General features: G+C 34.5%; 1 protein-coding gene across 1 annotated transcript in view; it reads left to right on the top strand.

Annotated features, from left to right (window-relative positions):
- Positions 1-738: 738 nt before the first annotated feature.
- Positions 739-23,687, top strand: part of LOC129000496 (T-box transcription factor TBX20-like) — a 56,882-nt gene continuing 33,933 nt past the window's right edge. Inside the window, exons 1-2 of the mRNA XM_054427458.1 lie at positions 739-941; positions 12,257-12,500. Of these exons, the coding sequence (XP_054283433.1) occupies positions 824-941; positions 12,257-12,500 (362 nt within the window). The 5' untranslated portion in view covers positions 739-823. The remainder of the gene's footprint in view (positions 942-12,256; positions 12,501-23,687) is intronic.

Here is a 23,687-nt window from a genome sequence, read left to right as displayed (position 1 = left end):
TCTACTAATCAAGCCGTTTTCGGATCTTTAGTTAGTTCAAAGTGCAACAAATATTATAGAACGTAAAATATAACGTTAGAATTGTGTGAAAAAAACAATTTTCTATAAGGATTTGGACAAACCAATTAATTTATGTTACATTTTTCCTTTACCTTTCCAAACTTTAATTTTGTACAATTAAAAGAATATCGGTATAATTAAAGGTTTTCCCTCTTTCAAGTACACAACAGTATTTTTACACTGATTTGTATTTTTTGTATTTTTTACTGTAGCTTTAAGTTACAGTATTTTTGTTTTTTAAATAAAATCCAACAGAATAAATTATTTATAACATTCATAGCCATAAATTAACTTTTTTCACACACTTTTTCTACGCAAACGACATTCTACTCAATTGTTTACTCGTGAATTTTATCTGTTAATCACCAAGTGTTTATACATCTCGAGGAACAAGACGGTACACAAGGTAGAGCTCCAAGGAGCGGTGCAGCACGCTCCCCCCCACCAAGGGGGAGGGGCCGGCCCGCCCGCCAATAAAAAACCCCTCATCAACCACCAATACGAGGCGCGCTTTCCAATAGCCGGCCGCGGCGGTCAAGCCGAAATCAAGGAGGAAATTAACAATAGCGTTGTCATAAAGTCTTCGGTGAGTGTGGCGGAAGGATTTGATCGCGAAGCTCCTCCCTACCTCCCCCCCTGTCATCGGATTGATCCCCCCTCGCGATCCCGTAACTTTTCTAATCCGAGCGGAGTGTGGAAAAATGGCAGCAGTTTGCCGCCGAGCGTGGCCGCGTGTGTGAGTGGCGTGTGGAGACATGGAAGGATGATGGACGAGTGTTCTCTGAGGCCAGGAGCCACAGACTTCTCCATCGCCGCGATCATGGCACGACAGGACAGACCGAGGACCAAGAGGAGTTCCAGGAAGGAGGACTCGTCTCCAGGTAAACTAGGAATAAGTTACCTGGAAAATCATCGGGAAGATGCTTTAGAAATGAGATAAGTATTCTAAAAGGAATGACAATCATAATACCATGGTGATAAGATAAACATGTTAAGTAAAGTGTAGTTAGGAAGTGAGGAAGGATATTCTTAAAGACTTCTTAAATTAAATTAAACTAATATTAACCATAGAAGTGAAAAGATCATGTTAAGTCAAGTGGAATTGATAAAAAGTGAGGAAGGATAAAGAAATTTAACTAGTAAGGCCTTCTTGAATATTGTACAACAATCAAAGTGAGGAAGCTTATTCTTAAAGACTTCTTAAATTAAACTAAACTAGTAAGAACTTCTTAAATACTGTACAGCAATCAAAGTGAGGAAGCTTATTCTTAATGACTTCTTGAATTAAATTAACCTAGTAAGAACTTCTTGAATATTGTACATCAATCAAAGTGAGAAGGGATATTCTTAAAGACTTCTTAAACTAAATTATACTAGTGTTAACCACAGAAGTGATAAGATAAACATGTTAAGTCAAGTGTAATTGATAAGAAGTGAGGAAGGATGAAGACTTCTTGAATTAAATTAATTTAGTAAGAACTTCTTGAATATTGTACATCAATCAAAGTGAGAAGGGATATTCTTAAAGACTTCTTAAACTAAATTATACTAGTGTTAACCATAGGAGTGATACGATCAACATGTTAAGTAAATTGTAATTGATAAGAAGTGAGGAAGGATAAAGACTTCTTAAATTAGCCTATATTAAACTAGGAAGAACTTCTTGAATATCCATTGCAAAACAATGAAAGTGACTAACTTTGTTTACTTAAGATGTCATAGCAAATAGACCACGTGTAGCTAGCATGTTATATGTTATATAATGTATTTATATGATAGGCTTCATGTTATTGCATTCATAACAGTATTGTCAGTGGATCTCATACTCACTGGAGAACTAATTCTAAATACGTATGACTAAGTAAATAATACTGTCATGATGAGAAGTTATTGTCATTGATGTTTATTTTACCTCCTCATTAACTTGTACAAAACATTTCACACATTTGAAAATACACATGAACGTCTATGATAAACTATTAAAGCAAAAACATTCAATTAGTGTCATGGTACCTACACTGTTAATGTCAACATACCAGGTAAAGCCTGCTGGGAAGTCATAAAAGCACAAACCTTAAAATGTTGACAACTTAACTTTAGAAAGCATGATCATAAATTATTCGTATTAACTGTATCACAGTTGGTCTATCTTAGAGTTCTTCTTCTTCTTTTTCCTGTTTCAAATAATACGGGACATAGCCATAATGTTCATTTAAAAAGTGCTACATATCCATTATAGTAAAAAAATAAAGATAATACAGCAATATTTTTACTTTCAAAGAGTTCCGCACTTTTTAAATTGCATATTGTATAAAAGTATAACGACGATACTTTAAATAGACAAATGAATTTAAATCTATTCACTAATTGTATTGCTTGCAAGTAGTTTGAATTTTAACTCAAATTTTAATCTAAAGATCAATCAATAATCTCAATTTACACGATTGAATATTATTTTTATATTTGAGTTTATAGAATTATGCCATAAACATCTAATATGATAATTGTGATTAAGACAATTAATCAGAATTTAATACCTATAGGTCTACGAGGATACATTTATCCCTGTACAAATTGTATACATGTAACTCACTTGCGGCCTTTACACTATATGTTTAATAAAAATACATGTACACAATATCCCAACAATAATAAAATGAATATTTATTTAAAATACATCGATCCTGGCATAAAACTAAATAAGATCACAATATAACCTTAACAATCATTACCATTACCAGAATAGTCTAATTGCTCTATAGTGTATTGCACGTTGTGGTCCAAAATTTTAGTTTACAATCAAATGATAAATTGCTCTCGTTGCCACAAAATATAGCCTTTTAATTTGTCAAGGAAATTCCGAAAAAAATATGTAAATTCAAATAATGAAGTACTAAAATTCACAAATTTCCACATGTACCTATATTTAAAAAAAATCAGAAATTTTAAAACCAGACAAGTAGTTCAGCAGAGTTGCCACACGCGTACAGTGCTGCGCTCGCGGTAGCTGCGGCGGCGAGCGGAACTACGATGTTTGTTGTCAGAAGTCCGGCTCTACCACAGATCACAGAACCTGCACAAACAAAATATGTTTGTTGAACTAAGTGAAACTTGGAAATGTCAAAAATAATCATCTAAAATAATCCAAAAATTGGGCGGTCGATTAACTAAACTAAATTTTGCTCGATTTCGAGTGACAAACATAGGCCTACTAATTGTTATATCGATATAATACTATTGTTATAAAGTTGTAGTTTACTAAATCTTTCACCAAAGATTCGGTCATTGTATAATTCTTTGAAATGTAGCGGTACATTTTTGAAAACGTAATATTTGCAATGGAAGGTAAGGAATTTTGAACGAACAGCAAAAAGTGTTTATCAACCATCCTAAATGAACAAACAGTATGAAGGTTTTTTTATAAATTAACTTATTCACAGCAACATTATTCATAATATAAATTATCATTAAAATTGTCATTATGAAATTTAGAAGCCACCTAGGCGCTGTTGTGGCCCAAAATGTGAGTGAAGGATGAGTATGGAATGTGAGATGATCTGTGTCGCTTTGTGACTGACTAAAATCAGCTGTTTCATTAGTCAGGATCATTTATTCAAAGCCAAATATTCATGGTTATATCTAGGGCCTATTTCAGCATTTTATCATATATTCACTTTATCATCATTATTAAACACCAATTTATTCAAATGTTTCACTTTCTGTAATTAATTGTTTAAGTACATTTTGAATTTTTAGCAGCATATTGTTTACAAATAAATAAAGGTACTTACTCTCTTAGTTTGTTGGTTTATTTGTATCGTCACTACCAGTATTTTATGATATATAAAAACCTCTTCTGTCTACAGTAGGCTACTAGAATCTACTATGTATAAACTAAAATACAGTAATCTCTTGAATACAAATTTAAAAAATTGAAAATTAATTAAGCTTTTTAAGCTTGAGGTACATGATAAATTTTTAAATTTTCTATTCATAAACAGCTGAATCTTAAATAAAAAAGGTTAACGCGTATCTAGGCTACTACAATTTCTTATTGGTCCGGAGCCGTCGATTTTTAAAGTTCCATAATAAATCTACAGCTATGTTGATAAAACGTCATTTGCACTATTCAGTTAAAAGGTTTTACAGAACGGGCACTCCCTTCTACAAAAATAATAAACTTTCGCATACAGTACAGATTTTTTTTTTTCATTTAAATATGTAGTTTGATCATTTCAACATATACTTTAACCCCTATCACAAACTAAACCAATGGAATAGGAAAATGCCAAGTTGAACCTTGACAAATAACATTTAAACTTTTAATTTATGCGACCCACTTTTCAACAGGGTAAATAAGAAAAGTCGCCTCGCAAGAAGTTTGTTCATAAACATCTGATCTTGTGTTCGTTCTGTTCCACTTCCTTTATGACCACCTGATAAGAAAACATGCAAGAGCTTAATGAATCTAATGAAGCATTTATTCTGCCCCGAATAAGTGGGTAAAGTGCAATATATCACTTCTTTGCTTTTTATGGATCTTAGCCTGCCTGTTTTAGCCTTGTGGTCTAGTGTTTGTTATGTACGCATTGAAAAAGAAAAAAAAAATATTTTGAAAAAGTAAAAAAAACCATAAAATTTATGAAATGTAATAAGTCATACCATTATGGAAGTAAAATTTTTTTGTAATTTTATTTAAATTCCTATAAGGTGAAATACAATGAAAATAATAACATTCTGTCACTACAGTATTTTTAGCATACATATTTCCATCGATGTATATAGATACAGTAGACTAGCCACCAAATGTTAGACAATATATCAATGTACACCCTATTACTGTTATAAAAGTTATTACTGGCTTATGTGAATTTTCCATATATGAAATAAATTGTAGATGCATTAATACATATTTCTATTCAATTGTACATATATAAATTCAATTGGACTGATATTAGTACGGATAATATTACTGAAAAGTTTGTCTAAAATTAATTATAAGAACAACAACTAATTCTAAAGCTGTTTGAGACCTTCAACATATTTATTATAAATTTATTTTAACATTATTATTTTATTAGCGAATTTCCCTATAGGGAAGTAGCTATTACCGTAGGTGGCACGGTAATACCTAGACCCGGGACCGATTTACTTTTTCATTTTGATGTCCCCAGAGGCCAAAAACACCATTCGTTCAAATTTTTATATATGTATATATATATAGACTTATATATATATATATATACGTCCGTGAACGCGATAACTTGAGTAATTTTTGTCCGATTTTGATGAAATTTGGTTTAAAGGTGTAAAGCGGGATAAACTTGAATGAGTTCGCGAACCAGCACGATCGGACCATGGGAACGGGGCTTTACGGGGGGTTTTATGGGGTAAAAATTGGTTTTTCTCACTTTTGACCCTCAAAACACAAAATTTCCCGATTTCTCTTTAGACCTTTTTAAAGAGCTTAAAAAACAAATAATTTAGTATATAAAAGTATTTTTGTTCAATTATTAGTAACGGAGAAAATAAAAAAAAATTGTAAATTTAAAATTCCCATGTTATTCTTATGGAGAATATTGTCAAATGTTGTAGTTTGCTTGTTTATGGATATATTTTGATCAAACTTGGCAAATTTATTTATTTTGTACTAAGCTATCAATATTTTACTCAAAAACACGCTTTATTAGTTTCCTTGTAGCAGCAAACCTAGGTACTCGTTAAACCTAATGTTATTAAAATATATTTAACTGAAAATCAATTCAGACAAATGGAAATTCGCTTAGTCGGCAGGTTTGCTGCGGCGGGGGTATTTTATTTTTAACATAACGAGCCAACGCACAAAATAAACTAGTCCACAAATATCATTATCAAAATAAAATGAAACCTAAATGTTAAAAAAAGGTATAAGTTGTAGTATTTTAGAACAAGCGAACTATTGGTATAGTATTCCGATTCTTATAAGTCCACTATGAAAATTACAAAATTTTATTCATTCAGTTGGTTAATATCAATCATAAATGGCTATTTTAAAATTCACTACAGGGTTTTTATGATAGTCTATCTTTAATATAAAGATGCATTTAGAATACTAAATAAAAATGTATTATGCACCGATATTTTTTGAAGGCAATTTTTCTGGATGGAAGTCTAAATTGGTTGTTTTGTAAATGAAATAAGCTACTTTAATGAAAGCTGCAACACTGTGCAAATAAGTTGTTGTTATATAGTAGTGGGTAATTATTATTTGTTGATACTGGAAAGCCTAAATGATTAGTGGAAAACATACAGGTGTTCGAAACATTTTCTGATCCAATACAACAACATTTCTAACCTACTATATAAACACTACCTGAAACACTACCTACTATATAGGCTACACTACACCTACGAGACACTTAAAATATTAACAGTACCGTATGTTAAGCTTTTATTAACAATTAATCTAGAAAACGACTCACATATAGGCGTTGAGGCTACGTTTAATATTGTAATGTTTTAAAGCTGCTCGTTAATTAATTTCTACAAATCACAGACTATATTTGTCCAAACGTAAGTATAACCACTATAGCCATAAGCTTAACCAGTGCACCAAGGTAAATCATTATTACACCTTTAAGTTAATAGTACGAAGCAAAACCAATCAACAAGGCACAAAACTAAAAGAAGGCACTAACATGGATAAACTAGATAGAAACTGGATAATTTTAATGCTACGTTAGTAATTTTCTCAAAATCCCGTGGATCTTTGTGTTTAATGAACGAGCATTTTCTGGAGTTAGCATTCTTGGTCAGAAGAAATCGTTAAATGTTCATGTATTTGATTTGTTATGGCTTTTCGAACTACATTAGTTTAAAAGAGGATAATTTAAGAGCCTTTTGGTAGTATCAAAGAAGCATATGATTTATGAAAGAAGTTGAAATGGTCGAATATGCTTACCTGATTAAGTTAACTCTACAATGCTTTGGGCTGTGATGAGAATTTGAAGAGTGTTTCAACACTTTTCAAATTCAAGTTATCCAGCAGAAATATCATGAAAGTAGAAATCTATATTACATGAAGATTAACATATATACAAACATTCAATTTTGTTAGTTAATCCATTTATATGCATAAGAATGATTGATAAAAATGTTTTCACGTTAATAGAGTTAGAGCCCTAATTTATATCTTTAGGATAATAGATGTATGTGGGTAGTGGTATATTGTAAGGCTAAATTTTATCACTTTACGTCTTAGTCGATTTCATGTAGCCAAATTAAGTTAATAATTTTAAAGGTTTAAACAATGGACTTTTAATTGAATAACTAACATCACATGTTTCTTAAGGTTGTGTAGTACCTTTGACCATTTCGTGTTTTAATTATAATGTATTATAATTCGTATCACCTTTTAATAGACCTCTTCAGTTATCTGGCTATTTTTACCCAATCCTACCTACATACAGGGGGAAAATACACTGTAGAGACTGCTATAAGAAAGAAACATCAATAAGTCTTACGGCTAAGATTATTAAATTTAATTTATATTATAAATAAACAGGATCAAAATGTTTCCTTTCATTGGGAACATATTTGTGAAATCCAACACTATCCTTCGGTAGGATGCAATCCAAATAATAGATAGAGTTTTCAGAATTTACCTACACATCTCCTAAATAAAAGCCATAGTATTTATTGCGTTAAAAGTGGTAGTTTGACTTTGTATTATTTTAACAAGCTAGAGCTATTTTTTAGCTTAAAGTTAAAGTTAAAACTTTTAGGGGGTTGTCACAGAGATGAATTTAAAATTGGATATTAGATGTTCTTAGTAACTCTATACTTTGTCTACGCCACTGTGAGTTCTATGTTTCACATTCAAATAAAAATCTTTCACATCTCTTGAAATACTTTAACTACATTTAAGGTTAGTGATAACTTTCTCCTTAAAGTTAACAACTTAGATTATTTTAATTTTAATTTGAATCAAAATTATATAAGGAACAATATTTAGTTTTGCAACAGTAGCTAGAATATTTTATTTTTTCCTTAGAATGTTCTTTTTTCGCTTTTTAAATGTTCATATTCATTCCCACCCACTGCAGTTGGCTATTGATAGTGTGGGTGGTCTACTAGTAGCTGTTGTTGGGTGGCCTGCTACTAGTAGCTGCTGGTAGCACATTCTATATCCCACGTCTATAATCACCGTGCTCCAATAATGAAGCTTATGCAATCTTGAAGATTAGAGCGAGCTGGTCGATCGTGTACTTAGTTACCTGTGTCTAGAGAAACTAAGATATCAAAGTGAGTGCTCAAAGTTACAACAATCTTACTGTAGGATTAGCTAAAAAATAATCGTACTAGCTGATTCGTGCCATTGTTATACCATACTGTAATTAATTGCAGGGCGAAAGATTATTTAGACAAGGCAGTAGAAACGGTTTAGTGTATTCGGTTTAGTAACATCACATTAGTAACTTGATAAGTTTTTTTATCTATTCAAACTCAATGTCCCAAATAAATTTAACGAAAATAAACCTAAGATATGAAAGTAGATAAAAGATTTGTTTATAAATTTGAAATTTCATTATTTAGTTTACATCGTGCTGAACAAAGTAATGAATTGAATAATACATTATATTTATAGTTTTTATTGGCTTACATAGGAAATGTATATTAACTAGGAAACAATGCTAATATTGTGGTTTTGCAAAAGATAAAACACAGTAAAAATATATTGACATGATCAAAGTGAACCTATTGTCCTTATACTGTAATATATAATCAATCATCAACTTGCCAATGTTCAAATTAATCAACATTTCTTGTCGTTAAACTACGTTATATTTAAGACAGTTACTACAATTGTCTAAGAAGCATTACTGAAATTACAGTGAAGTATTAAATTAATTCTTTTTCATGAAAAAGATTAAGCCAGGTTTAGAAAATATGTATAGAAGATACGATAGTATATACATCACTGACGTAGTTTTTGTTAAAAAAGTTTAACATTTTACCACACCGAACTGAAATTGCAAATCATTATAAAACTAAAGCATCCCTACGAATTATCATTGTAAGAGAAGAAAACCTACCTAGTAAACGAGTAAATATAACTTAAATAGTTAAGACAGTCTCAATTTAAGAGAACCACATTAAAACAAGTGCTCCTTTGTAACAAACTGGCTACAGATGGTTAATATGGAGCACTTTAACTTCAAGTCAACAATACAAAGTAGAACTAGCGGAAACTTTATGATTAGAATATCAGCCAAAGGTTAGAAAAAGTTGGATAACCTTTCAGTGTATTCTGATTGGCTGCCGAGTTGCCTGATATTTGCAAATAACAATAATTTACTATTATACTGTGGAAATGGTTAATTGGAAGAGCGAATGATGCCATTAATAGGTTCACTATCAAACAAACGGTTTTTTTAACGCTTTAGATGCTCTTGCTGTACAAAGCCTTCTTGATTATTCTAATGCGTCAAGATGTTTTGTAATGAATTCCGTCAAAAATACCTAATGTAAAATCCATTATTTAACTTATGATTCCTTTCACCAATTCCGATACATGGACGGATTCAATATCAATGGCTAATTTTCAAACTGCTGTTTAAATCCTTAATGCAGTATTGATCAAGCAACGGTACTTTATCTGAAATAAAATATAACCTTTTAATGTTCATGATTAAAGATTTTATATTGTCAAAATCATTAAATTGTGATTCATTCCACTAGAACAGATACCATAATTAGGTCCAATATCCATAACGTTTTAAACCACTAAAAAGTAAAAACTGTACCGATATTTGTTTTACACAGACTGTCTTGAGTATGGTAATAAGCTTAGAAAAAAATTAAATGTTGTACGACCTGAAACCCTGTTAAAACTATTCCATTCGATCTACGATATTTTGCCAATATTGGCAACATGATTAGGCTCAACATGTATTACTGTATTTTTTATGTGGAAAACTTAATGGTTTTAAAATCTTTAAAGCAGTCTTAATCCTGATATATGATATGGTTCTTTTCTTCGTTTGAAAAGAGAATACTAAACAAATTTACGGTGAGACATTCTGATGAAATCTTAGCTCTAATTGCGATTATTATTACCAATACTAATACCATGGTTAAAATCAATATCTAAATATTTTAACCTGCATAAAAATCTCTCTTTCTAATATTCAAAACCGTCTAAATCAGGACGTGATACTTAATTTCAAAGACAAAATAAATTTTTCGTCATACTGCAGCAAAAACAGCCGTTTTTAAAGTATGCGTTTTTAGTCTCTAGGGAGTAAAAATCAACTGTTGTAAAGAGTTGTAAATTTCGGTTGTGACAATCTTATCGATCGAAATAATTTATCGATTGATTTATTAGGCAAGGCTTAGCCTTTTGTTGTCCGTCGCTCTACATTATAAAATTATATAAAAGATTATTGAATAAAAATATAACGTTCACACTTTCATACTAAACAAAAACCTTTCTCGATCTCCAATCTTCAACCCCTTCTTGATCTAGATTTTAATGCGCCTTTACAAAGATGATACTTGATGGTAAACAATCAGAAATATTGTCAAAATATAATTTCATTGCGGTTCCCCAACACGAGTTCTACGTGTTGTCGCCAGTGACACGACCGTGCGATGGTATCCGCCGTGTTGCCGTGTCGGTGTCGGTAGTGAAGACTATAATTATCCATGGTTTATCGGCAGTGTACGTTATAATCGTGCCGCTCGCCGCACCTCACTGTATAAACGCTAAATACCGCCGCCATCTTGGGGACGGACCTATTTAACTTATAGCCGGGCAATGATACTGAACTGTTAGTAGTTAATGTAGTCCGTGGGAAAATACGGGGCTGTAAAGATCAATGGTTAAAAGAAATTATGAGGAAGTCGGTTGGTTGTGGAGTAAAATAGTAGGTATACTGTGTTATTAAAGGTTAGATTGTTTGTGTGAATAAGTAAGCTAGTTTCAAAACTTTTATTTTGACTACCATGGATTTAAGCGTACTGTATGGATATAATTTTTTAAGGTTAGTTTTTACCTATAGTACTACTATGTCTGTTAACTATGTCTGTATATAGCATAGTAGTTTATAGGTTAGTAATACCTAGGTGCGTTGGTAACTGCTTTTTATTTCTTCGTATTTATCCAGAGTTAAAATATTTAGTGTGTACTACCACTGTCCTGTGGTATGACCGGAAAATAGAGGACACACTTTATCACAGACAAGTATACCAATATTTAATTATTTTTTCTATGGCACAAACCAAAGAAATTATTAAAACAATTATTCTTCAATAACATTCTCGGCCATCATACAGGCATCGTATCGTAATGTACTGTAGATGTATATTTACATTAAAAGAGAAATCCACTTAATTAAGAATAAACAATTAAGCTAAACTAAATATTTTGTATTCAAATAAGTTTATCTGGAAGTTTTAGATACAAATGTTGTGGTACTTGACTGTGTTTATGTTAACAACTTTTAAGAGTTAGGAAAAGCTGCAAACCCTAACCTTGTTATATAATGTTAAACTTCGTTAGGAAAATCATAATAATTGCTAGCTTAGTGATTAATTTCCCCCTAGAATTCATCCTCCTTAGTTGTCAGATGTGTTCATTTATGAAAATGCAGCAGCCAGTTAAATCCAGACTCACCTTGCTGGCACGAATCCCACAAGGTAATTGCTTAGAAATATCCCAAGGAGCTCTAAATAATTGGGATAAAATAACTGTGTCTATCACTCAAATCATGTGTGGCCCCTACAAAACGTATTTTGGTAGTTTGGTAGATATGCTCGGTAATTAGAAGGCTGCCGGTTCGAGCCTGAGAAAAGTCAGTATATTTTTGTTGGTTCGAAACTGTTGCACTTTGGACTTTTAAAAATGTTGCTGGGTATAATTGGTTGTTCTTAGTCAGTAACATCCACAGATCATCTCACTCCACTCTACACTAATCTTTCACTCATATTTGGGTTACACACCTAGGTGGCGTCCCCATCTCAATTGATAATGATAGTTAAAAACAGAGATATTATATAGTTAACTTTACACAAAATGACTTCGTCGTAAAAATCCAATCCAGTCCAAATCTAAATAACCTTGCTTTCTCTCCTCCTAAAGACAAACTAAACTGCCAAAAAACCCAAAATACACATTATTCATCACAAAACTCTCACACTCTCCTTCATGTTGCAGACGACAGCCGGCGGAGGGACCGCGACACTCCACCGGAGATCTCGTCGTCGACGGGTGGCCTGGGGGACGACTCTGGCGCGGGAGGTGCAGGACCAGGCTGCCCAGGAGGATTCCCCAACCCTGCTCTTCAGGAGCGCTGCAACTGTGAGGAGTTAAGGCACGTCACGTGTCATCTGGAGACCAAGGAATTGTGGGACAAGTTCAACGAGCTGGGAACCGAGATGATCATCACCAAGACTGGCAGGTTAGTGATGTTTGAGAATCCTTAGGGTAAAGTGGCTGGGAAATAGGGCAAACGCGCTATTTAGGATCCTTATCTGAACTTTCGAGTTGTTCCCCTGACCTAAAGGGGCATCCAAAGAAACGTCCGAGTTGTTCCCCTGACCTAAAGGGGCATCCAAAGAAACGTCCGAGTTTTTCCCCTGACCTAAAGGGGTATCCAAAGAAACGCCCAAGGGATGTACGATTTTAAGTGGCATAAAGTAGATGATGGAGTTTACGTTTGAAGGAGGAGGCAATATGTGTAGGATAGTATAAAGGGTTAAAGGATAGTTTTGGGGAAGATAGAAGATGTCTTATGTATGGATTGGAGATGGAAAGGGGAAGTGTATATGGTGTACTGCAGGAGTGTACTGCTAAGAGAAGCAGTAGGTATGGTAGCATCCATTGGGGGTGTACTTCATCCATGATAGTAGCATTTTAAACATCGGACGTTTGCCTGATAATCAGAAGGTCGAAATTTTCGATCCTGGGAATTGTCAACAACTTTTTAGATTAGAAATTTGATAAGACGTAATTGATTACTGTGTTTTAATAACCCCCCCTAAAACAATGCGATTTTTGTTAGTATAAAGTTTATCGTCTTTACATTCATTCTTTACATTCTGCGCTTATCCTTTATCTTCATCTTAAAATACATACCCAGATGTGTCACCATCGTAAAAATGGCAGATATGTGCGAATTTAATTGGTATTAAAGTGCAGAAATGGTGGTGACCGAGTTTGGGTTAAGGGTGGAGGTAATTGTGTGTGAGATATTGGCAAAGGTGTAAGAGTAGGGATGCTGATAGAATGAAGGGTTGTGATGATCTTAGGGAGGGTACAAAATGTCTGATGTACGGAGGTATGGGGAAGGGAAGAAGGGTGAATATTGTGTTGAGAAACAGGTTTAGTAGCATACATCAAGATGTATAACTAAATCTCTACTAATATAATAGATATAGTAATTCGATGACGTATTTGCTTTTTAAGACAATTTTATTTGTCTTTTGGCGAAAATATTAGTTCTACTTACTTAAGTTTTGGTTCGACAGATAAAAATAGGCCTATCCATTATTAAACAACGTATTTTGCGTTACAGTATATTCTAGCTAATGCACAGACTACTTATACTATACAGGGTGTTTCCAAATTGTCTGGACATATTTTGTGGACTTGTTCCTTGGGCTAAGACAAACATAAAAAGCCATATAAGTATGGGTCTAAAATGCCTAGATTTCTGTTTGTCGGCCTGTTTGTGATTTTAACAATTATTTTATATCTTGGCAATTTTTCAAGATAGAAACTTCAAAATTAGTAAAAATGTGTATTTTAGTAGGTAAAAAGAGCTTACAAAGTTTCGTTCCAAAATCTGAAGCCGTTTCAATATGGCGACCATTTTTAAATTCTCTAACTTTTTGATCTGAAAATACAATTGTCTTAATATTTATAGTTTTCATGAAATTTGCATTAAAGATTTTAAATGGCCGCCATATTGAAACGGCTTGATATATTGGAACGGAAATTTGTAAGCCCTTTTTTAACTAACTAAAATACACATTTATACCAATTTTGAAATTTCTATCTAAAAATGCCCAAGATATAAAACAATTCTTTTAAATCACAAACAGACCGACAAACTGAAATCTAGTAATTTAAGACCCATGCTTATATGGCATTTTTGTTTGTCTTAGCCAAAGGAACAAGTTTACAAAATATGTCCAGACAATTTGGAAACACCCTGTATACTTGTTCACATATACTTTTCTACAAGTCTAAGCTTACAAAATTCCAATCAAACCCTCTATGTTACAATATTAAATCAAATAAAAGCCTAACAAATTACAACATACATTCTCGGCTGCATGTGAACGTTGTTAAACCTCGGCCTGGGAACCGAGCAGCGAAGCTGGGATCTCGGAAATATTCATTAAAAGCAGTCCAAAAATATGGACTCCATTGCGGGATAATCCTGCTATTAGTCCCCGTTGTTTAACACGTCCACTGTGCGTTCTCATCGTGGAATTATCACTGTCGATAACTTGTTCTGGCTAATTATAGTGGTTGGAATTGCGATGTATTCAAATTTATCTTTATATTGATATCAACAAAATAGTGTAAACAAAATTGAAAGTATATATAGTAGTAGGTTAGAGAATAATTACTTTTAGTTACTAAATACCAGTACAATTAAAATTTAGAGTGTAGGAAATTAGAGGGACGTGCTAAACGTCTGAAACAGAGGAAAAGTATATTTTTCGTGTCTTTTAAAAGATCAGACTAAAAAGTACACGAACTTTCATCGGTAAAGTTGTGTACAAAGTTGAACTATAAATACCTTGATATAGCTCGTGTTGGGAAAACTATAATGTACTCTATCGATGGTTAGGGAAAATGTACGAAATAAAATATGTCTTCAACCTATACCTTGATTACGTGGGTGACAGTGGTGCATACATTTACATTTTTTAAACTAACTTATACAATAAATAGTTTTATAAGAATTATTTAAAAATTCATCTTTGGATAGGGATACAAATTTGTTTATGTGCCTCTACTTCAAATGGACACTAACAATTTTATTTTATTTTACTAGAAATAACCTCTTTGCCATTTTTTAAATTTTAATTTAAATTAAGGGCAATGAGAGAAAACAAACGATAACATAGGGGAAAAAATTGTGTACAATGTGTATTAAATATCTTTAAGTAACCAACATGTCATTAATCTTAAACTATCAGTAAAACGGATGTACAACTATAGGTCGGCCGCTTAGAAAACGACCTCCTCCAGCATTTGTTTAGCATTAGCGCGCAGGTCGTTTTCTAAGCGGCCGAACTATATAATTTTAATCCCAATGTTTTATTTTGTAAACACTAATTAGTCACATCAGCTTGTGAAAAACACGTAAAACGACCTTCCTCCACCGTGTCTACTTTACTAAATACACCGGATTAAAAACAAAACAAGCACATGACGCCCGGGGCGTAATATATTCTGGAGGGGGTCTTGCTGAACACCCTGTATACACAACAGATGTGGCGGATAAATAAACATAGCGACAGACGGGACCCTGTTAGGATGGAAATGCGTTGTGATTGACAACAGGGGCTGGTTGCCGGGCAACCCCCTCTACTCCCTCCAGCCACTCCAGAGAGCGGAACGGTCGGATTATTTACAGAAGCGGCGTTAAAAAAACGTGCGAGTAACAAACTAGACTTGCGTGTCTGACGTCACGGTGGGCAACGGACGAGGATTGACGGATGAACGGGGGTGATGTAAATCGAAAAATGCTCAAGGTATGTTGACAATATGAGATATTCAGATTACTGTAGATATGTCCAAAAAATTATAGATTCTTCGTTTATTTATCACTATAACTACTTCTTAGTGGACTGCAAAACGGTATCAGGGTGACCAAGAACTCTGCACATGCAAAATGTAAGATTTTATAGATAAGTACCGGGGGGCCGAGCTTGGTCTAGTTTATTTCGACTGTAAAAGCAATATGAAGGAAACTCACGTTTTTTATAACTAATTTTGGCATTTATTATTTAAGTTCCAGTGGAATTTCAATTTATTATGAATACAGATGTCCAAATTATGTATAAAAAGTGTATACAAATTGTAAAATCTACCCAAATAAGAGTGAAAGATTGAGTTGACGACAGTGCACTCAAATGGTGCCAACACGAACACTCATCAACACTGACTTGCTCTATCTCCCCTACATCGAGTAATCTTCAGTGTAATGTTTGCTAAATGGTTACAACTGATGTTCTTTTCCCTTTGTACTGTATTTTATAATTTGCTAGTATACTGTGGATGGCTTGTTATAAACACGTGTGACAAGCCTTTTGTTTACTATTTACTTGTTCAACTAATATTGTTACTTGGCAACCCATAAGGCCAATGTTAAATTTTTACATTTTCAAATGAGTTGTGTAGCAAGAAACGAATTTTCCTGAGGTAGTGGCTGTTGAATCACATTTTTAAGGCTGTAAGTCCATTCCAAATCCTTCTCGAATCAATTGAACCTGTATAGGTACAAATTCCAAAGCAATCCTGTATACAAAAGGTTGACAATTTCCAAACAGCTCTGTTTACTGATTGACATGTTTACATCACAGACGTTGAAGGTGAGCACGTGACGTCACTATTGCAGGAAGCCACGGTGATCTATTGCCGAAATTGTTGATATTAAGCTATCAAGCGATGCGTATTCACTGCGAATCAAAGTGAAACTTCCGTCCGGTGTTTTGTACTCGTGTCCAACGTCAGCGGTGTGTGGTGGACAGGTTGGCGAAGGAAGCAGCTGTCACTGGACACGGCACGCGACTGAGGGTGTCCACGGGTAATGTAGGAAGTCGTGGTCTGGACATCCTAGAGTCTCTGGAGCGCGGAGGTTTGTGATGCAACTGAGGCGTTTAAGACGCACTATCGATCTTTCCCCCGATCAAGACCCTGATCCGAGCAGGGATAAGGGAGAAGGGAGGTCGAAGGGAGCATGTTCGATAGTGTGTCAGGAGTCCGTACACCGATCCAGACGGCGAACCAGACATCAGGACGAGCAGGGAGACGAGCGGTCTGGAGGCGGTGTTTTGGTGAAAGGTAAAAGAAAAGATCGGTCCGATGTACGAACTACGGAGTGATGTACGATACGTCACGGTATACTGTATTTTTGCCCGCGGCCGCCTGGGCTAGAATGATAGTTCTAATTTAATATGGAAATAATAAATAAATGTTGGGTAATATTTTGCCTTTATATATTATAATTAGCATTTTTGTTGTAACTTTGTGGTTTGTTTGGTCAAGGTTGAAAACTGTATTTTACAAGTTGAATCGTTAAATCAATGATATCAATAATATAGTAATTGATGTTATACTTAAATTCTTTCAAAATTAATATAAACTTCAATATTATTAAAGGCAATGAAAATGATCATTCTGTAACATGTTATTCCATGTTTTATTACCGTTTTATTTATTACTGCCTCCGCGCTCTCACTAACACACGCTCTTCATCTCTATCTAAACTCCCTTTTGCCGCGCTCGGTAGAATTCGTCTTGGTCTTGTTCGGGGAAATGTTCGGATTGAAATTTTGGTGATATTTACCTCCCTTCTCCCTGTTCGGTTCGGGGTCTTGATCGGGGAAAAGATCGATAGTGTGTAAGACCTTAGTGCCTTAGTCGCCTTTAGTGTGAAAGACGAGTCAATGGGTACAGAAGACGTGTTGTCTTGGCATCCTAGAGTCCAATAGCCTATATACTCGGGATCAATAGTCAAGCGACTGGCGAGAAGTTTTATTGTCCAAAATAGACGAAATCCATTTAGACTTCCGACTGCGATGCGATCCAATTTGAATAATCGTTCTCGTAATGGAAAGATTGCGTCGAATACAGCGAACGTGAAATGCTCAGCCTTCTGTGGAAAATGATTTCCCCGAGGAAATTACTCCGCTTTTGATTATGGTTTTATTGTTGATCACGTGGCGAAACTAATCATAACCTGTGAGAATTGTGATTTCAATGTTGTGAAGTGAGTTAAATATCGGCTGGATTGTAAGTATTGTTGCTAGAGGTTTATTTAAATAAATTCAAACTGGTTTTATGTATTATCCCTTTGCAACATTTAAATAGTCTCTGATAAATATTGACTATGAGGTGTCGTTTAAACTGTTTAAAAAACTTCTATTACAATAATTAAAAATTGTATTTTAAGAATCTTGATAAATAGGTTTTGGGAGAGTGTTTATGGACATACATATTTGGAAGTGGGAATTAATACAGAATTGTTTCATTGAACCTGGTAATTTTATGTATTTGGACGCACAACATTTTATTCAAGATCCATTTTTTTATACTATATGCTTAACATTATTTATATTTTGAAACTCTTGTGTGAACAATTTTGCCATCTTGTACAAACTAAGTTGTATTTTCCTAATAGGCCACACTTTAGTAGCACAGTGTCTATTGTTATATTATTTTACTAGTTTACTCAGTGCAATCAGTTAAGGAAAACAAAACTCACAACATATTAAAATAATCAAATCATAATTGATCATTAGCTAAACGTCTGCTTCAAATTAACTTAGAACTTTCACCATGACTACTATTCTATTTGTGAGAATTTCTCTAATTGATCATGCAATTCCTTTGCGAGTTACTAAACAATAAAGTCAATATTTAAGATTAATGAAAAAAGACACCTTGCGATTTAGTACATTTTAAAATTCAACGTTTGCAGTAAATAAAAAAAGTTGCATCACAACGTTAATATAAGTCGGTACAAATTTTAAATATCTTTCATTTGGTACCAACTGCGTGTAATACGGTCCAGTAGTATGGCCAGGCTAGCTGTCATAACTTTTGAAAACGTCTTTTTAGTATATAAGATTGAATCAATGATTAACCCGTGTAACTAAAACTTTGAAACCACGCACTTTATTATTCACATAACTATTTTTTTCCAACCTCATCTTAATTTTACTCCACAACAACTTCTATAATATTTATCGATAGATGGAGTTACAACTTAAAACATGTTTCTCCGCAGTGATAGTGTTACGCCTCTTTCACACGACGCGGCGCGCGCCGTGCGGCGCCCGCCGGATCCGGCGTAGGGCTATGGGAGTATATGAGTCCTTTCACACTATGTCCGGCGCGCGCCGCGCGGCGAATTCGCCGCACGGCGCGCGAGTTACCGCCGGATGCACCTTGAGCCGGACGACAGCGCCGCGCGGCGTCCACGCCGGACAACTCGGTGAAGGTGCATTGGTTCTTATGAGAGCTTTCACACGGTGCGGCGCGCGCCGCACGGCCCAACCCCTACGCTGCCTCATTTTAGGCAAACTACCTGACCAAGAGGGTGCAACAGTTAATTAAGAAATCATATATCGTTGTATCGGAAAATAATATATTTAAAGTTATTACAAAACATACATTTTTATGTTAATCCCATGCAAATCGACCAACTTAAAGTATTAAAACAAAAATTTTCCTTTAATAACTAGAGGAGAATATTTAGTATTCAATTAATAATTTAGTAATTTATACGTAATGAAACATTTTTTTTAACTTCTAGAATACAATATTTTCAGATATGACGAATACTTATATATAATACGTGAAGGTGATTTCTACGAAATACTACTCCTCCGTCAATAATGACAGATTTTTACAAACGATGTGTCAAAATTAAGTATTTGTTGTGTACACGCCCCCTTTCTTCAATTCCTGTAGTAAAAGTCCTCGGGCTTTGCCCCTCAGGCCATCAAAATCCCAATGTATATCTTATGAAGACAAGATTTTGTTTAGTTAAACGGACGAATAATTTGTATTAATTACAGCTGTTCATAGTACACACATGATACACACAAGAGTTTTCGTTTTCAGTTTCGATAGATGGAGTGGATTGAGCGTTCGTTTTCAGAGTTTTTTTTTATCAGAATTTATTTTACAATCTGTTCGCTCACTCCACTCCATCTATCGAAACTGAAAACGAAAAGAGTTCGTTTCCAGTTTCGATAACTGGAGTGGAGTGATTGGTTACATTATCTTTGAGTTGACTCTCACACGTCAACGGAAATAGTGACAGTTATTCGTAAAAAAACACCTTTAATATTTTGCAATTGCTCAAATTCGAGCAACAGGTGCACTAGTTTATTATATTTAAAATTATCCTATTCATTTAATTTGAACTTTTAAGTGGAGTATTCATTTAAAAGCCACAACTGAACAGAAAATAATAAATATTTAGGAGTGCCGTACGGCGCGCGCCGCACGAAACCGTACTAGTGTGAAGACACACGCTTGTCCGGCGCAGCGCCGCGCGGCGGACGCCGTACGGCGCGCGCCGCTTCGTGTGAAAGAGGCGTTAGGGTTGTGCTGTGGTGCTATTGGGTGGGGGGGGGGGGTGATTAAGCCCAATATTGCCGCCGCTCGATTCGTTATCAATCGTAAACAATTTGCCGGTCTTTGTCATTAGCCAATGGCGCAATAATTCCATTGTTAATACGAACGCCGCCGCGCCTTCGGCTAAATCGGTTAGGCGCGATTTTCCAATTTGAAAGTGTTATGCCGCTCGTGATATATTTTTTCAATTTACCAGAGACAAATATTCTATTTGTCTATGGTAATATATATCTCGAAATCCAGAAGGAGGGTTTTGACCAAATTTTTAAATTAGGGAATTATAGCCCTAAAACGTGATAGGCAACAGCCACTACCTCAAGAAAAATTCGTATTTCGCTACACAACTTATTTGAAAATTTAAAAATTTTGAACATCAACATTTGGCAACCCTAATGGGTTGCCAAGTAACTATGATGGTTGAATAGAATAACAACCATGAGTGATAATCATCATTTGATGTATTTGTCGAGCAAAGATTACATTCAAGATTACTTATAGAGCAAGTCAGTGTGGAAGAGTGTTTCGTGTTGGTGCCGTTTGAGTGCACTGGCGTAAATTCAATGATTCACTCTTATTTAAAAAGTATATTTTACAATTTTTTATATTTTACATAGCTTGGATAGCTGCTGTATTGATAATAAAATGAAATTCCACCGGAACTTAAATAATAAAAGCCAAAATTTTAAAACGTAAGTTTCCTTTAAGCCCTGCACACACCAGAGCGATACTCCATGCGATACTGGAGCGGGCGCGATACTTTTTCTTGGAAATTCTCTTGCGATACCAGTGGTCCGTGCGATACCATAGAGCCTTATGGAGCCGCACACACCAGAGCGAACCGCGATACGCGATACCGAGGCGAATGCGATACCGTAGCGATAGTATCGCGGTAACGCTGCATGCACTGTTTGCAGCGCTGTATCGCGGCGATACCAATGTGGCCAAACGATGAACTACTCAGTTTTGTCTTTTCTCTGTACGTGTAAAAACAACAACATTTCGTGTATCACCGAACATTTACTTGAAGTTGTTTATACATACCCGATGCACTATGATTTATATCACGTTTTAGCAACTAGAAATTTAAAATAGGGTTCGTCTTCATTATTTGTTATTAAACTACGTTTTTCTAAAGAATTTACAATAGAATTCCCAAACATTCAGACATCTTGGATTTATTAATTATTTTAACACTCAAACATTTGATTTGAATTATCAATAGTTTTTCCAGTGCCGCTGTCAATCCAATGTTGGGTGATTGAAAATTAAGAAGTTAAACGGGGCAAAGCCCGCGGGTTACAGCTAGTTACTATTTAATAGTTCATACAATATTGTATTAGCTATAGCACAGCATATTGTAGAGGTTTTGCTAGTCAGACTAGACGAACTAGAGAGATGGTAGGTAATGGTAATTGTAATGGAGGTGGGTGGAATGCTAATTGATCCGTCAACTCATTGAAAAATATATCTACATACCAGTCTTACCTTAAAGTGATTGGGGAGCGAGCAGGCGTAGTGGTTAGAGCGCGGGACTTCAGTCCCTGAGGTCCCGGGTTCGATCCCCGCCAAGTCACCAATGGATTTTATCTAACTGGTAATGCCGCAACCCCTAGGTCTAGCCTGAAGTAATGTGAAAAACAATCCCAGGCTCGTGCCTAGCGTCCTAGAAAAAAAACCTTAAAGTGATTGCTAGCCGTTCTTCGGCACTCGCTTCACGGTAGCGGGTACTTTCCTTTTCGATAATGCCAGAAATCAAACTCAGCAACTCGTCAAAACATTCCTGATTAATTCCAGAATATGTAGAATCTTGTTTAATCTTTTCTTAACTGGGTCATGAGCGTATATGGTACTCGACCAAATCGCAGCCGTTCTTTATTTATGTCGTATACCCACATTTTCCTTGCTCTCTCATCTTCTATAATAGCACGGCTAGTTAACAGAAAAGCTTCTTCTTCATCAGACCATGTCATAGTTTTAAGTTTACACACAGTACAGTATACAAACACTAACTATAACACAACACTTTTGCAACTAGGGAGTCTCACAACCACCGCACCCTCTGAGGTGTACTGGCTTTCCCGCGCGTCCCTTTCCCGCTCTGGTGTGGAAGCACCTGTTTTCGCTGCGATATTATCGCCCAAGTATCGCAGATAAAATTCTAGGAATAGTATCGCGCGTCCCCAGCGATAAAGTATCGCTCCGGTGTGTACAGGGCTTTATATTGTTTTTACAATAGAAATAAACCATAACGAGCCATGGCTCAGTCCCCAGGTACTATAGAAACCAATTAACATTGACTATTAAATAGTTATCAACAGTCATGCTCTATCCGACTGGTTTTAATGGACTACTACTTGTATGTCATTATGTATGATAAATTTTAGAGTAGCTTAACTTGATTATTTGAGACACCTTGTCTTAATCATAATATGTACCTATAAAAGTTGTATCTAAAGAAATTTACTACACATTGTGTTGGATGGTTGATAATGATATTATTCTATCCAAATAAATTTATCTAAGTCGGTTGATCTTTACTTTTAAAGCCATTGTCACAAGCCGAGATGTTGTCATATTACGGTAGGTCAAATGACAAAAATATAAAGTGTACGCTAACAAAATATCATGTTTTTTACATTATAAAGAACAATTAACATTTATTTTCTTAAAGCTTAAAATAAGATTTCACTTTAGTTTTTACACTTTAAGATTTTAAAAATATCCCATGTTGCATAAACAAACAAGTACTAAATCATAAATGACATGTACTAACTGTGAAAAGTGTTAAATTTATTTAATAAATAACTTACAAGGATCCCAGTAAATCTAGGGGTAAACTTAATTTTCTTATACGTATATCTGAAAAATTATTATTTGCATAAATGTATTCGGTATAAACGTTTAAATAAACGTATAAGTTGTCTTAAAATTATACGGGGCCATAAGAAACCGTTTCAGGACTTTGGTATATGATTCCAAAAGAAAGAAACAGACCTATTTATTTGTTTTCTTAACATACATCTCTTCAAATTTAATATACATACCACGTTTTTTAAACATCAGTTAGAAAGTTTTAGAAGATAACAATTTATATGTATAAAAGTCAAAATGGCTGATATCTGGGTAAATATGCGTCTTCGGACGTACCTTCATAATTGTGTATTTTTTTCTTTCTTTTAGAATGAGGAATCATATCCTCCTGAATGCAAAACATTATCAGAAAAGAAATTTATTTGATGTAGTATAGCATAGATGT

The sequence above is a fragment of the Macrosteles quadrilineatus genome, unplaced genomic scaffold, assembly GCF_028750875.1.
Source record: "Macrosteles quadrilineatus isolate MER2022 unplaced genomic scaffold, UCM_ALF_1.0 Scaffold_8__2_contigs__length_117827958, whole genome shotgun sequence".
Taxonomy (NCBI): Eukaryota; Metazoa; Arthropoda; class Insecta; order Hemiptera; family Cicadellidae; genus Macrosteles; species Macrosteles quadrilineatus.
This window is presented reverse-complemented; position numbering and strand designations above follow the sequence as displayed.